Source organism: Zootoca vivipara, chromosome 5 (genome assembly GCF_963506605.1).
Source record: "Zootoca vivipara chromosome 5, rZooViv1.1, whole genome shotgun sequence".
In the NCBI taxonomy this organism is placed as follows: domain Eukaryota; kingdom Metazoa; phylum Chordata; class Lepidosauria; order Squamata; family Lacertidae; genus Zootoca; species Zootoca vivipara.
The window spans coordinates 95,519,772-95,535,239 of record NC_083280.1 but is presented as its reverse complement, the minus strand read 5'-3'; the positions used below and the strand labels follow the sequence as shown (position 1 = coordinate 95,535,239).

Here is a 15,468-nt window from a genome sequence, read left to right as displayed (position 1 = left end):
AAGAAATGTGATCTGTCTAACAGGACTTATTTTTGAGAAACCCATGCTGGGTCTTAGTAAACACAGCATCTTTTTCTAAATGCTCACAGAAAAACCATTTGATTATCTTTTCTAGGACCTTTTGTGGTACTGATGTCAACCTCACCGGTTGGTAGTTACATGGATCTTCCTATTTTCCCTTAAGCATGAAATGAATGATTGGCTGTTGTCTTTTGAACCTACCGTATGTTTTCTTGGTGTTAAGTAGATTTATACTTTAGCAGAGCAACTTGTGAAATTTTGGAGGCTGAATTCAAGTCTCATAATCAGGTATCAAATCTGATCATCACTGCACAGTACAGCTGCTCCACATGGCTTCTCTCACTCTGCCGCTGGGTATGAAAACATCTGCCATTGCAGGAAAAGGGAGCAAGAGCACACAGCCAAGCAAAGAGCCAACCAATTGCTTGCACTCTGGGACAGAGTGAAAGGGAGTGGGGACAGCCACAATAGCAGGGGCAGATTGAGGCGAGCGCAATCAGTTTGCTCGCACTGGGTGCTGAACCAAGAGGGGCTGCAGGGGGAGCTGCAACAATGATGAATAACATTTGGCACATAATAATAATAATAATAATAATAATAATAATAATAATAATAATAATATATCTATACCCCGCCCATCTGGCTGGGTTTCCCCAGCCACTCTGGGCAGCTTCCAACAGAAAAATTAAACACAGTGATCTATTAAATATTAAAAGCCTCCCTAAACAGGGCTGCCTTCAGATGTCTTCTAAAAGTCTGGTAGTTGTGTTCCACAGGGCAGGCGCCACCACCGAGAAGGCCCTCTGTCTAGTTCCCTGCAACTTGGCTTCTCGCAACGAGGGAACCACCAGAAGGCCCTCGGTGCTGGACCTCAGTGTCCGGGCAGAATGATGGAGGTGGAGACGCTCCTTCGGGTATACTGGACCGAGGCCATTTAGGGCTTTAAAGGTCAGCACCAACACTTTGAATTGTACTCGGAAACGTACTGGGAGCCAATGTAGATCTTTCAAGACCGGTGTTATGTGGTCTCGGCAGCCACTCCCAGTCACCAGTCTAGCTGCCGCATTTTGGATTAGTTGTAGTTTCCGAGTCACCTTCAAAGGTAGCCCCACGTAGAGCGCACTGCAGTAGTACAGGCGATAGATAACTAGAGCATGCACCACTCTGGCGAGACAGTCTGCAGGCAGGTAGGGTCTCAGCCTGCGTACCAGATGGAGCTGATAGACAGCTGCCCTGGACACAGAATTGACCTGCGCCTCCATGGACAGCTGTGAGTCCAAAATGACTCTCAGGCTGCACACCTGGTCCTTCAGGGGCACAGGTACCCCATTCAGGACCAGGGAATCCTCCACACCTGCCCGCCTCCTGTCCCCCACAAACAGTACTTCTGTCTTGTCAGGATTCAACCTCAATCTGTTAGCCGCCATCCAACCTCCAACCGCCTCCAGACACTCACACAGGACCTTCGCCGCCTTCACTGGTTCTGATTTGAAAGAGAGGTAGAGCTGGGTATCATCTGCATACTGATGAACACCCAGCCCAAACCCCCTGATGATCTCTCCCAGCGGCTGCATGTAGATGTTAAAAAGCATGGGGGAGAGGACAGAGCCCTGAGGCGCCACTGAAATTTTAAAGCCCAAAGTCCGCCACTAACAGCAGCCTATTCCTCTCCAGAGCAATATTGTGTGTCAGTCAGATGGGTAGAAGCAACCTTATTTTAATTATGTTTTATTATTTTATGTAAATTAAAGAAATAAACACAATTCAAGGAGGAATTGTCAAAGGCCAAATCTTTGTGAAACCTATAGAATTTATTCAGATGAGCAGGAAAAGTTAACACTGAAGGGATGTTTACTATGGTTTCGTTAAAAAAAACCCACACAACCCCACTTTAACTTCTTAAACATCAAACATATATTGTGCAATAACAGTGGAATTCTTAAGAAAAGGTGCAGACTAATTGTATGAAAAAACACTTCTAACTACACAGAGTAACTATCTTGTGTTACCAACTAGGTAATGTTAAAAACTAAGACACCTGGATGCAGCTGCAGAAAACTGGCTTCCTGGAAAATGATGAAATTTTGAATTTAAAACTCAGATAAGAAGGCATGCCGGTGTAAAGCATTTCTATTCCATTACCATCAAAAGTTTCTATATATGGTATATCATACTGCAGTGAATCCTGCCTGCTGGTTATTTCTGGTTATCACTCATATTTATTTGGAAAACTTTGAAGCTGTTGAGGTAAATTTGTGGTAGGGATACAGGCTGGATAATAATCACAATTCAGCAGCTGTTTTTCCCCAACACATGCCCAAGGCTTCCCAAGCATATCAACATCTATTTCACATATAACTGGTCAGTTCCCCATCTTCTTAGAGGTTCTCACTGCTGCGCAGAAATATGGGCATGCTAAGAAGTTCCTGAAATCAGGGGATCGGTGTATATTTAGAATGTATATGTTCACTTCACTGATAAGTCTTCTGCCAGTAATTATGGAAATCACTAGAGATATCTGAAAGGTGATTGATAAGTTACCTTAATGCAAGTTTGGGTATTTGGATGATATAGCAAGAAAATGTATAGGATGTATAGGAAATGTATAGGAAAACATTGCAGAAATTAATCGATTTCTTATCAATCTCTTTTTCAAACTGGAAGGTAAGCTATTTATCGATTATTCTATTATTATTATTATTATTTTTTGAACTGTTGCACATCGTTTTTTCTTTGTTTTCCATACAGCATCCTGTTAAAAATGACTGTCTGTGTTGTGGGCCGTGTACCAGTGGTCACAAAAACCCACGCACTGTAGATCTTTTGGATCACAAAATCCATCATTTCAGGTTCATCTGCATGTTCTGGATAGATAGATCTCTTTGCCTCCGTATAAGCAGAGATCATAATAGCTTGCAATAAATTGAGGAAAACACAAATCATCACAAACAAAAAGGAAGTTAAAAAGAACCCAGCCAGAAGCCTATCAGCTGCAAATTCCGTACCCCTAAATGCTAAGGCGCAGTAAGATAACACAGTAGTAAAGGAATAAAGCAAAGTACGGTAAGCTGCTTCATGTTGGCCAAATCCTAAATACCCAACTGACATATAAGCAAAAAAAAATATGGCCCCTCCTACAGACAAGTTAGTAATTGTAGGAAGAGCTTCAAACAACGTTTTTTGGGCCAAGCGGACATCAAACATAAATCTGAGATACCGGTATGTTTTCATAACTAGGAAAAAAGCCAGCAATGCCTTCATTGTTCTGACGACCCGATCGAAATGAGCAGCTGCATGGAAGGGAACGAATTGGTCTTGATTATACAAATAAAACTGCATTAACTCAAAAGCAAGCTTAAATCTGAATAGAACCAGCAGCAAAAAAATTATACAGACTGTCTTAATTCCAAAATTAATTAAATTGGCAGCTGTTTTTATATAATTCAGCCTTTCTTGACGCAACATGCGATATTCATCCACAATATAAAATATAAGTATAGCTACAATGCTTAAAAATAAAAAAAATTGAATACTGGTTTGGTCAGCTAAAAGTGGGAGCATATAGGAATGAACTGACACACTGCTGATAAGAGGGCCAATATATGAAGATTCAAATATGACAGAAATACTGCAAAACAGATCTGCATCTGGATTAAAAGTGGTCAGCTCAATAATAGTTACCCAGGTCCTGTCATCAAGCCAGGTGTTCCTTTCCAAAGTCTTCAATCTTTCTGTTGAATTTATTTGTGGTTCTCCTGGGAAAAAATAAAAGCTGTATCCTCTGGATGGGTAGCTGTTTAATTCTCCATAGGACTCATATTCCCACTCAGCAATGCTTTGTTCATAAGTATAGCCTGAAAAGCTGGTGGGATCGGCAACTGGACGACTGACTGGAGCTAACCATGACCCATTATAGTCAGCTTGATCTTCTGGGTCACTTCCATATCGGCGTACACAATGAACATCCGTCAGAAATGCTTTTTGAAACCTATGTAGATTGGTACATGCCCTGTCAGAATGCACACCTCTTATTTGTCTCATTCTGGGCAACCCAAGGACTTTGGACCAGGTCTCTGAAAGATAGGTTGGTTGATAGTCATTGTGTATCAATGGCAGGAGGATATTTTTCACCCATCTGTAAATATCCTCTACTTTATTTACTTCAGATAAACCAAGAGAAAACGTATTACGCATAAATTGATTGTAGCGGAAGCTCTTGGTGGTTTCTGTAGGATGAGCATACTTTAAAATTAAAGTTAAGAAGACAAAGTGACAGACCATGTTTTTTGCTAAAGTATAACCTAGACCCTTAACCCTTGCGTTTCTCCTCAATGTGATAAGCTCTTCGCCTTTCATTGGCTGGTATTTCTTTGAAGCTCTCAGTTTGACGAGGTTATCATGTAACTCTCTCATCTCATTTGCAGGGGTAGTTCTAACATTAAACTTAAGATCTTGGTATCTTGTCCATGGGATGTTTCTGCAGTATTTTGGATAAATGGTATTCCAGGCTGTAGAAATAACTACCCTAAAGGTCTCAAGGAAAAGCACAGTTAGGCAAAATGAGGTGATGGAGGCTATTAACCATTCAGAAGAGGTTTTAGTGGAATAGGACTGGCCAAGTTGTACAATGTAGAATGAGAACACACCAGATACAGAAAGCACAATGATCCAGGCGATATATAGAACCCACCAAGCAGACGGTGGTTTGTGTATTTTCTCAGAAAATGTTTTATTTTCTGCTGCAACATTATTGCTGGAATTGGTGTCTGTGTGGGGGAATTGCTGGGACTTCATCTCTGAGGGTGGAGCAGCTTTTAAATGGCCTTCTTCACGAAGGTTTTCAGATGAAAAGGAGGACCTTCCTTTTGGGTGAGCTTGAGCTGCATTGTAGCTTGAATATTTCTTTGATAAATGTTTAAACAAGGTTACCAGAATCAATTGCACAGGAACTGAAGTCAAAGAACTTTCTATTCCAATTGTTATAGATCTCATATACTGTAGTTCTACTGAATAAATATTTTGAGCAATCCTAGTACTGAAGAACAGAGTGTTGTACATCAGGGAGCTTAACAGTATTGCTAAGCAACAAGTCAGCCTGAGGAATCTGCTGAAAGAGTCATCTTCTAAATGAACAAAGACAGACAGCCACAGGTGGTTCCTGAACAGGTCATTGCTAATCATAATACAAAAATAATCACTCTTGCTTAAGGGTACATTGGGATTTGTAACAGCAAATGACCTTTCTATTTGACAATCATCCCTGCCAGGATCAAACCATTTTCTACATATAAATAGCCATGACTGTTTAGTATCCATGTTTTGCACTTTGGTTCGGCTTAAGAACCAGTTAGGACCAAAGCCATGATTGTTGCGCCAGAAATGAAGAGAAGAAATGTTTCCTAAGTCTCTCTCAGTAGTTAAGAGAAAGGTGTCAATGGATCCTTCCTGGAAGATCCCTGGGAACTGTGGATGTTTTAAATGATGTACATCACTAGCCCCATTTTGGCCAATCAGCTCAATGAAGACGTCAGCATTGGTGCCGGATCTCATACGACTTCCTGTGTATATTGTGACTAGATACCTCACCTCGTGAAAGGGATCGTTGTCTGGCAAATCTATGATCGGATCCCTGATGCCAACTTTATCTTTCCTTATGACCCAGATAGTCAAGGAGATGTAGATTATAAAAATAGCAAGAACTGTCAACCCTGTTACAGGATTCTTGCCACTCGGCGCTAAAAGGAACCTTTTCCTATCAACTTGGTTGGGGAATAAAAGTACTTTGGCTGCCAAAAATTGGATACCAAGTCCTGAGGTCCTTGATGGCCTGGGGATGGCTGTTCTTCTGCTGCGCTCTTTTGCTTTACAGATGCAATGTATCTTGGAATAGGTGGTCTGAGGGCCAAGACGGCAACTCCTTTCTTTCCACTGGTTCTGAATTCCATCCAGGTCTAGGCAGGCTGCTGCGAAATGAGCAATGCGAACTATCTTTGTGGTTTGGTCGCTGACAATTGGATGTGATTGTAAGACAATAGAGATATTTAGTCTGTCTGCTCTATTGCTCCGGAAAAGAGACCAAAGCAATGATTGAGGAAGACAAAGGATATATGGAGCCTTAACTGCACAGTCAGTGACATCAGTATCCATTTTAGTTGGTGTAGGAGGACTGTAATGGGAAGCAGCATAGACAGCTACAGGGGGGTGGCTGATATTGAGGCCTAGGTATATAAATACATGGAAAGTAATATTTATTTTAGACACAATCTGGATAAAAATGTCTTTGGAGCTTCTCTTTACTTCAAAACTAAAGCCACCAGTTGTTTTGGGGAGATTTTTGTCTGGTCCTATTGTCAAGTCAAAGATGGCCTCCTCTTTTCTAGCCATGATCATTTCAACCACATGAGGTGTGATACTCATTATGTCACCATTAGCTTTGGTTGCTGTCATTTTTAATCCAGTCACCATTGTTCCAATATCTTCTGTATAAAGCAACCATGGAAAGGGATTTCTGTCAAATTCATAAAGAACAGTGGATACCACAGCATCTACCTGTAATTCGGTATGATTACTCTCTTTCAGGTCAGTATAAAGGCAGTTCCTGCAATACTGTCTGTCAGAGAAAGTTCCTGAAACATCCCATTTCTCATCTTTCCGTAAATGCATGGCCCAGATTTCAGTCTCCATGTTAGTTTCTTGCTCCCCAGGGACTTTACCTTGTAAGACTAGATCTGCTAATATTTCTGTCACTGAAATGGTTTCTTTAATTGCATTGGCATTGACATTTCCATGGTTCAAGAGAGAAGCGCTCAGCACACTGGACAACCCTATAAATATACCATTGCCAAGGATCTCTGCTTCCTTAGAACCTAAGTCGTTGGCCCTGAGCCTTTTTAGGGCTTCACTGACCTCTTTTAGTTTTCTGACTGCAAGCAGTTGTGATTCCCTGTTTACTTCAGTAGTTTCATGTGTTACCTGACAAATACTCAAAATCACTTGGTTTATTTTCAGAACATCATATGTAGGTATGCTCGTAGTTATATTAAGAAGGATTTGTCGCAAATCAGTTTTAGAGCCTTGATTGGTTGGCGAAGTCTCTATATTATTTAATACAGAGGCCACCATATATACAAAATAACCTATATTAAAGTAATCTTTAGCTGCTAGCAAAGTTGTCATAGGAGCGGTTGGTCCACTGATTAAATCATGTAGATCATGCAGAACAACACCAGTTGGTTTATTTTTTATTTGATCATACACTGTTGCTTGTAATATTACCTGAGAAGATGCTCCAAGGGCATCATACACTTGAACATATATGATTAAGGTAGAGTTCTGAGATGGTATACCAGCTGGAAGAAAAGAGTGGGGAGTTTTACGCTTATGACCAGCATACACTATTATTCCCAAAACATTATTCTCTATTGTAGATACAGCCCTGGCTTTTATTTGGTTTGATGATGCTATCACTTTATATGTAAGAGGTCCATTTTTGTCTTCAAACCCACTGCACTGAATGATGAATTTTGTTAGGAATGCCATGCCTATCTTTGGATTGATGACACACTTTCCTATCTGAGGTGGGCCATTCACATAAAAAGAATATTCATAGATGGCTGACTGTCCTTCCTTTGTGGTGACTTTCAGGTTAAATGTAAATGACTGCTCTGCCATGGATACAAATGCATAAGCATTTATATGCAGATATGGACTGGATCTTCCAGTTGTAGTTTTTGAAGACCAGTCAAAATTTATTTCACTGGAGTGTGCTGAGTAAAGTGACCAGTAATAGAGAGATTTGCCACTTCTGCAATTGAGACATTTGCCAGAAAGACAAAATCTTTCTGTTGGAATGACTGACTCACCACAATTTTCAATGCATGTGACATTTAGGATTATGGCAGGAGGAGCTTGCACATGTACGATTTGTTCAGCCTGAGCTATTCTGCTACCATTTTGAACCACCAGGCGAAAATAGTACACATTATTTCCTTGAAGTGTTTCAGGTTGCACTCTTTGAACTGGAACAGAGCATGTTATCCATTTTAAATCTACCTGATCTGGATGACATTTCCCATTTTCACTTAGAATCATTGATGTGTAGTCTGTTTTTTGTTTGCTGCAATACCACGTAAAGGACAGCCCTTTAGAGGGTTGGACTGCCTCACCATTGTAGTATGCAGATCCATTAAGTATCCACTCATCAGAAAATCCAACTGTCCGGATACTGCCTCCAGCAATGACAGCCACAAAAGGATCTGATCCAATCTTGACAAACAGTGAATCAGATCTTTCCATGCTCTTCCATGTATCCAAGGAGGTTAATTTCATTGTAAAATTAAAGAGATACAAGCCATTATCTAAGACATGACCAGGTACTTTTAATATGGTGGAATTTCTTTTTCCAATGCCAGGTGGATTAAAAGGTTTTGACCAATCTGGTGCAGTAGTCAGATCTGGAACTTTATAGATGTTCCAGGTGACATTTGTTTGATTAGGACCTGGACAAGTGATACGTGTATCAACAGTCAGAGTAAACTCTGTTCCTTGGGTATAATATACCACACGTTGAGAAGCGTCTGGCTTCTGGATCCTAATTTCTTTAATAGAACAGCGTTCTTGATGGCAAGCTATGCTAAATCTGAGGGCCTTTGAAGCATAAGTGTTGACTGTGGCTTTTAAAATAGTTGGCATAAGTCCATTTCCAATGCATTTCACCTTTGCTACAAAACCAGTGAAGAGGGCAGAGTTGAAAGTTAAGAAAGAATTAGAAATGAATTGCATTGCATTTTTGACACGATTTATGTAGGTGAAAGTATAGTTCTTAATTGGGTACTCGCCTCTAGAATCAAAAAGTTGGAGGTTGAAGGTCCACTCACACTGCAGCAGTGGATGTTGCACAGGAATAAACCACACAATATAGACAAAACTGTCTTCAGGAGAACTGTTATTGAAAACGTGAACGTCAATATCTTTTTCTCCTAGAGACCTGAACAGAGTCCCTTTCCGGTTCAGATACACATGGATGCTGAACCTGGACAATTGCAGCTGCATGAATTCAACAATGATCAGGTAACAGAGGCTCTGCTCCTCGTAAAAGATATAGTGGGAGCTGTAGCCCTTCCTAGTGGTAGGGGTAGTGCTGTCCTCCTGGGTAGAATAGTACAATCCCAGTGTATGGCTAAAAATGTAGATGCCTCTTCTGGTTATCTGTGGATTGAGTGTGAGATAAGTTGCGGCTCCAGTGCTTGCTCTGAAAATCAAAGTCTCATTAAAGAAATCAAGTTTTCCTGCCAGCTTTTCAGGCATCTTCTCATTAGTACGAAAATAGACACTGGCCACCACTTTCTCCCTGGAATTTTGTGACTTGGGAACAGCACAGAAATCACTTTGCTGAGCAAAAGGATTATAACTGTAGAAGTGAGACCATTCTCTTGTATCATGCGTGCTTAATAGTTTATAAGCTACTATTCCTTGGCTGAGCTGTAGAAGACTCCAGGAAAGGCTGATTGTCCCATGTGGTTGGCTCAGCAATTTGGAATGTAGACTAAAGACATGCAACAGGGCAGGCTCCACATATAATTCTATGCTAAGGCTGATCAGAGGTCGATGCTGAACACTGACTGAAGCAGTATAGAATCCACGATGGGGATAGCACACAGTCAGGTGATAGCTATAGTACGATGTGCAGACCTGGTACAATTCTGCATTAGGGTAGCCAGCAAATGGAAGTGGTTCACTGTGCTGGTTGCTGGGGATGAGGAGGTCTTCTGGACTACCCCCTTGGCTCCTGAAGCGATAGCTCCATGAAGAACTCTTAAGGCGTGCGCACCAACCCAGGCGCACTGGCTGCCATTCAAAAACTGGAAGGGTGCGTGGCCAGAGCAGGAAAAGTCGGACATCTTGCCCGGTAATCTCAATGCTCAGGTTGTGGTGAAAGCACAAGGGTGCAGAGCACAAAGTTGATGTACACTGTACTGTGATCCGACTATAAGCCCATGGTGGATGGGGACCTTCCCCTGGCAGGCCTTGACCCAGCACCAACTCACCTAACCAGTTGTCTGTACTGTTTACCAGGATGGAATCTCGGTACCACTGGCAATGAGGAGCAGCTTGTAAGTCTGTCTCTCTCTCTTTAGAATTCAGTCCTCGTGCTCTTGAGTAGCACAATTCAATGTATTCATCCCACAGACATGAAACCTGGAGTTCATTATCTTGACGTTGATAAACACGATTTTCTGGCTTTGAACAAGTGACTAACAATGGCGGTGGTAGGAGACCAAGAGGAGTTGCCACTCGGTATTGCAAGCAACATGAACAACAGAAGAGGAAGACATGACATAAAAGGGATCTCATCATTGACAAGAAAAATAAACCTGATTCAGTAGTAACAGTTATCTCCTGGCAACAGCACAAAAAGAAAGTCTGCATGGATTCTAGAACCTTCCCGCTGTTGCCTTAGGCAACTCATGCCCATTTTCAATATGGCCACAATAGTCTTTTTCTGTGGTTGAATCCCACACTCCTCTTCATAGGCCTCACATATCACATTACCTTGGATTTGTATAAACCCCTATTATTGCCATGTTGCCCAGATGTATCTATTACATTTTAATGGAGAATGTTTGGTAGGACTTTTATTTTGAAAAGGCAATGGCTTTGATAAAACTGGAGCTTGAGTGATTATTTCCCAGGATTATATTCCATCTAAATAGCATGTATGCTTATTTCTATATCTTATGAATCCCATAAGCACTGGAAATCCCAGGTCTTGAATTTTCTCTGTAAATTACCCCATGAGAGATGGGAACATATTACAACTGCTACCTGTTGGCTTTTGGGTAAAAGATGCCTCTCTTTTCTTTCAAGCCAACTCTTCCTATGAAGTCTTTGGCAGAACCACTGAGTACACAACGCACACAGAAATTTAGCCTAAATAACTTCTCCTTTCCCCCTTCACTTCTCCCTCCTTCAAGCTGAATTTGTCATGCATGTTAATGACACTATTAGAGGTCACTATTAGAATGAGTAAGTGGTAAAACATGTGATATTTAAAACATGTATACCTCAGCTTTCCACAGGAATGGAATTCAAAGGCAATTCACGAAAAAGAACAGCCTACAATGAAATCTCAAAAAAAATGGATTCAAGCTACAAGAAAGAAGATTCCACCTAAACATTAGAAAGAACTTCCTGACAGTAAGAGCTGTTCAGCAGTGGAAATTGCTGCCAAGGAGTGTGGTGGTGTCTCCTTCTTTGGAGGTCTTTAAGCGGAGGCTTGACAGCCATCTGTCAGGAATGCTTTGATGGTTTTTCCTGCTTGGCAGGGGGTTGGACTGAATGGCCCTTGTGGTCTCTTCCGATTCTATGATTCTGTGAAAATACAGAACAAATGGTTTACAAATACGCTAAAATAAAGAGCTCGTATCCTAATTCACCAAAGGCCACTGTAGTTTGTGACCTACTGTATAAGATAAAAGAAGAGTGTTGGGGATGTAGGGGAGAGGGGTAAGTCAACAGAAACCAGTCCTGTGTGTTAAAGGCATCCTCTAAGTAGCCTCATGAAATCATTACTTTATTTTGCCATTTCTTTACAATTAGATATACAATGGCGTTCCTCCACACAGGACCATCAGTCAATCTTCCAGCACAAATCAGCTTTGTCTGGGATAGGCCAGATTTACAGAAGCCCAAGGAATACATAAACCACAAACTAAACAACGTTGCATATAGTTTACAAAAACTCATTAACAGTACTATACAGCACTTCAAGTCCATGAGAGAAACTCTCTCTGTGTACACTTGTGTGGTGCAGTTCCAACGACACTCCAACAACGAGATACCCAGATTTCAATCTCTGTTTCATGAATCTGTATATTACTGTTAACGTGTTTTTGTAAACTATATACAGAGTTGTTTAGTGTGAGATTTACAGAAGCCACTGTGGCTTCTGTTTGAAATTGAGGATGTCTTGCTTCCGCTGTCTTGCCGCTGCCTCCTCCGATGTGGCAGCCAGGATAGCTGCCGCGGCCTCGCTAGCAGCCTCCACTGCACTCCTGGAAGTGGGTACAGCACATCTAGAAGCACACTTCTGGAAGCGCATGAACCACTTCCGGCAGCCACGGTGAGGCTGCTGTGAGGCCAAGAAGACCGCAAAAAAGGCTGAGGAGGCTGAGGTGATGGGGGGACAGGGGCACAGCATGGTGCGGGAAAGGGGGTGCACCAGATTTGGGTGAGAAAATGTTGGAGGGTATGGCAGTGGGGAGGTGGGGAGGTGCAAGTGGAGGTTTAAACCTCACAATCCTGGTGCACTTTGGGTGAGTGCACACATGACAGACTATGGCTATGTACATAAAGGGGGAATATTAAAGCACATACACAAATCCGATTTTCCCATGTGCACTTTTGTGCATGCATTCAGTTGAACTCTATCTCAATATTTCCAATCCACAATTGTGGGTGGTGCTTGATGGAATGTATTCACACTGTATGTCTCCTCATCCCCTCAATTACTGCTTCTATGGGATGTTAGGAGAAAAACAGTGCCTCTAGTAGGGGACATGTTGTGCTCCTTCTGGGGTAGTTTGTCCGCCCTCGGTCCCCCCGAAGACAGGCTCCACAGATGAGACCAATTGTGGGTCCGAAGACAGGCTCCGCAGATGAGACCAATTGTGGGTCCAATGGTCAAGATTCAAGAAGGAAGCTTCCACCCATGCTATAGAAGGAAGTATGGGGCTGGTCGACCAAGGAAGATAGCCCATCTAGGAGAAGGTAAACTGATCATAAACAACTGCTGCCTATCTTCAGGGGAAGAAAAGGCTAAGGAATAAACCCTACACAAACTAAGAGTGACGTACCCAAGTTAATGATAATAATAATAATAATAATAATAATAATAATAATAATAATAATAATTTCCCCAGCCACTCTGGGCGGCTTCCAACAAAGATTAAAAATACATTAAAATGTCACACCTTAAAAACTTCCCTGAACATGGTTGGATGGCACCTTCTATATACCTCCTTTCAGCAACTCCTGCAGCCAAGCTGGTGCTAAACGCATTGCTCTGCTTTCTTTTGGACCACATCACTGAGGCTGAGAAGGAGGTCTTGTCTGGGCAGCCGAGGACCTCCAGACACACTGCTCAAGCCACTTTGGTGCTGTTGATGCAGCAAAATGTGGGAGGCAGCAGTTATGAGTTATTGATCTCTGCAGCCACAGCAAATGCTGTGATTCTTCAACAGTTTGACTTTGCCCCCAGAGGCGCACACTCCACTGTCTCTTCAGACAGACGGATGGCAACAACAACAAACAACAAAATCCTCTGAGTGTTCTGGAAATCCGAGGTCCCTTGTGGGCATGTGCACAAGTGTTTGTCTGTCTGTGCAGTGAGCCATTCATTCATTCATTCATTCATTCATTCATTCATTCATTCATTTATGAGATGCAAGTTTTCTGATATGCCAGACTTGGAACAAAATAGCCAGTTGTCTTTTTTTTTTTTAAGTGTGATCGCGTGTGCTCAGTCTCACCAGCAGCTCACCAAGGAATGCCTCACCAATGAAAGTAGGGGAGTGTGGTGATAAAATGGCACCCACATAAACATCCCTGAACATGTTACAGGTAGGTAGCCGTGTTGGTCTGAGTCGAAGCAAAATAAAAAAATTCCTTCAGTAGCACCTTAAAGACAGGCCCTACGTTACAACCGTATCTGTTCCAACTCTACAGACAGAGAATCTCACCTAAGAGATCTACAGCAAACCTTTTTAGAACTAAAATATCCACCTGATGAAGTTAAACAACAGATCAACAGAGCCAGACTGATACCTAGGGAGAACCTGCTGCAAGACAGACCCAAAAAAGAAAATAACAGAACACCACTAGTCATCACATACAGCTCCCAAGTTAAAACAGTACAACGCATCATCAGAGATCTACAGCCTCTCCTGGACAATGACAGCTCCCTTTCTCAAGCTCTGGGAGGAAGACCTTTCATTGCCTACAGACAGCCACCCAATCTTAAACAACTCCTCACCCACAATAATACAACCACCAGACTTAACATGGACACTGGTACCAGAGCCTGCAATAAACCCAGATGCCAACTTTGCTGCCACATACACCCGGACAACATCATTACTGGCCCCAACAACATCCAACATACCATCTCAGGACTATTTAATTGCTCATCTTCTAACATTGTGTATGCCATCAAATGCCAACGGTGCCCTTCAGCTCTCTATATTGGACAAACAGGCCAAACCCTACGCCAAAGGATAAATGGACATAAATCTGACATCAGGAACCATAAGACTGAAAAACCAGTAGGAGAACACTTCAATCTCCCAGGACATTCTATACAAAATCTCAAAGCAGCTGTTTTATTACAGAGAAATTTCAGGAACAGACTGGAAAGGGAAGTTGCTGAATTGGAAATCATTACCAAGCTTAAAACCATGGAAGCACCTGGGATGAATAGAGATATCGGATTCTTATCTCATTATGCATGATCAAGCTTTCTTTAGCACCTCAGCCCAGGACTAATTGCAGCCATCAGCAGCCATTAACACCCATCTACAGGTTTACCACTCCCATCAGCCCATCTCCCATTCCCACCCACCCCCACCACCCTCTGTATATATATATAGGGTCTGACACTTCTGTTTCTAGTGTATCTGAAGAAGTGTGCATGCACACGAAAGCTCATACCAAAATATAAACTTAGTTGGTCTTTAAGGTGCTACTGAAGGAATTTTTTTATTTTATCCCTGAACATGTTTTTAAAACCTACCCATACAATGTGCTTCAGTACAAGAAGTTGGGTAACATTTGATTCTATGCTGTATTTTTTTTCCTTACCACATTTCCCGCAGATTGGAAGAATTCAAATTAAAGGGGGGTAAAGTGCAGTTTGCCACTTGGGTGAGGACAATCTCATGTGGATAATCCTTTAAAAAATGAAAATATTGGATAGATCGAATCCGCTTTAAACTGCCTTGTGTACATAGCCTGTGTGTGTATCTTTATGCATGTGGGGCTGAGTGCAGGAGAAGGAGGCTTTGTGATATGATCGATAGACAGACAGACAGACAGACCTTCTGAGTGGACAAAAGCTAGCTCTCTCTCTCTCGTGTGTAAGAGAGAGGGGGGGAGTGGAAAAAGTGAGCATCTGACCCACTCCTCCAGGCTCTGCTTGGGATGACAGGTCTATTAAAGGACATTGAACTAAATTATCAACACAGGATACTATCCTTGTCCCAATTTTGTATAAGAGTTCTGTCACAGATGGGTGTTGGCTACTCCCAAGTAAGCACTCCACACATCCTCTGGATTTTCAGAGTTTTATTGTGCATGCTATATAAAGTGGTGAGATGTCTCAAATCATGTCTTCTCTGCATGGATGAGAAGCCCGCAATGGCGTCTGGCAGGCTCTGCCTCAGTCTTTAAGAC

General features: G+C 42.0%; 1 protein-coding gene across 1 annotated transcript; it reads right to left on the bottom strand.

The window, feature by feature from the left end:
* Nucleotides 1–2,721: 2,721 nt before the first annotated feature.
* Nucleotides 2,722–10,699, bottom strand: LOC118096525 (polycystin family receptor for egg jelly-like). The gene has a single exon (XM_035138471.2). It carries the CDS (start codon nt 10,447–10,449, stop codon nt 2,722–2,724), a length of 7,728 nt encoding a protein of 2,575 aa, XP_034994362.2. The 5' UTR covers nt 10,450–10,699.
* Between the last annotated feature and the right edge of the window lie 4,769 nt (nt 10,700–15,468).

Coding starts and splice junctions, on each gene's coding strand:
- LOC118096525 (XM_035138471.2), bottom strand. CDS start 10,449: ATGCAGACTTTCTTTTTGTGCTGTTGCCAGGAGATAACTGTTACTACT.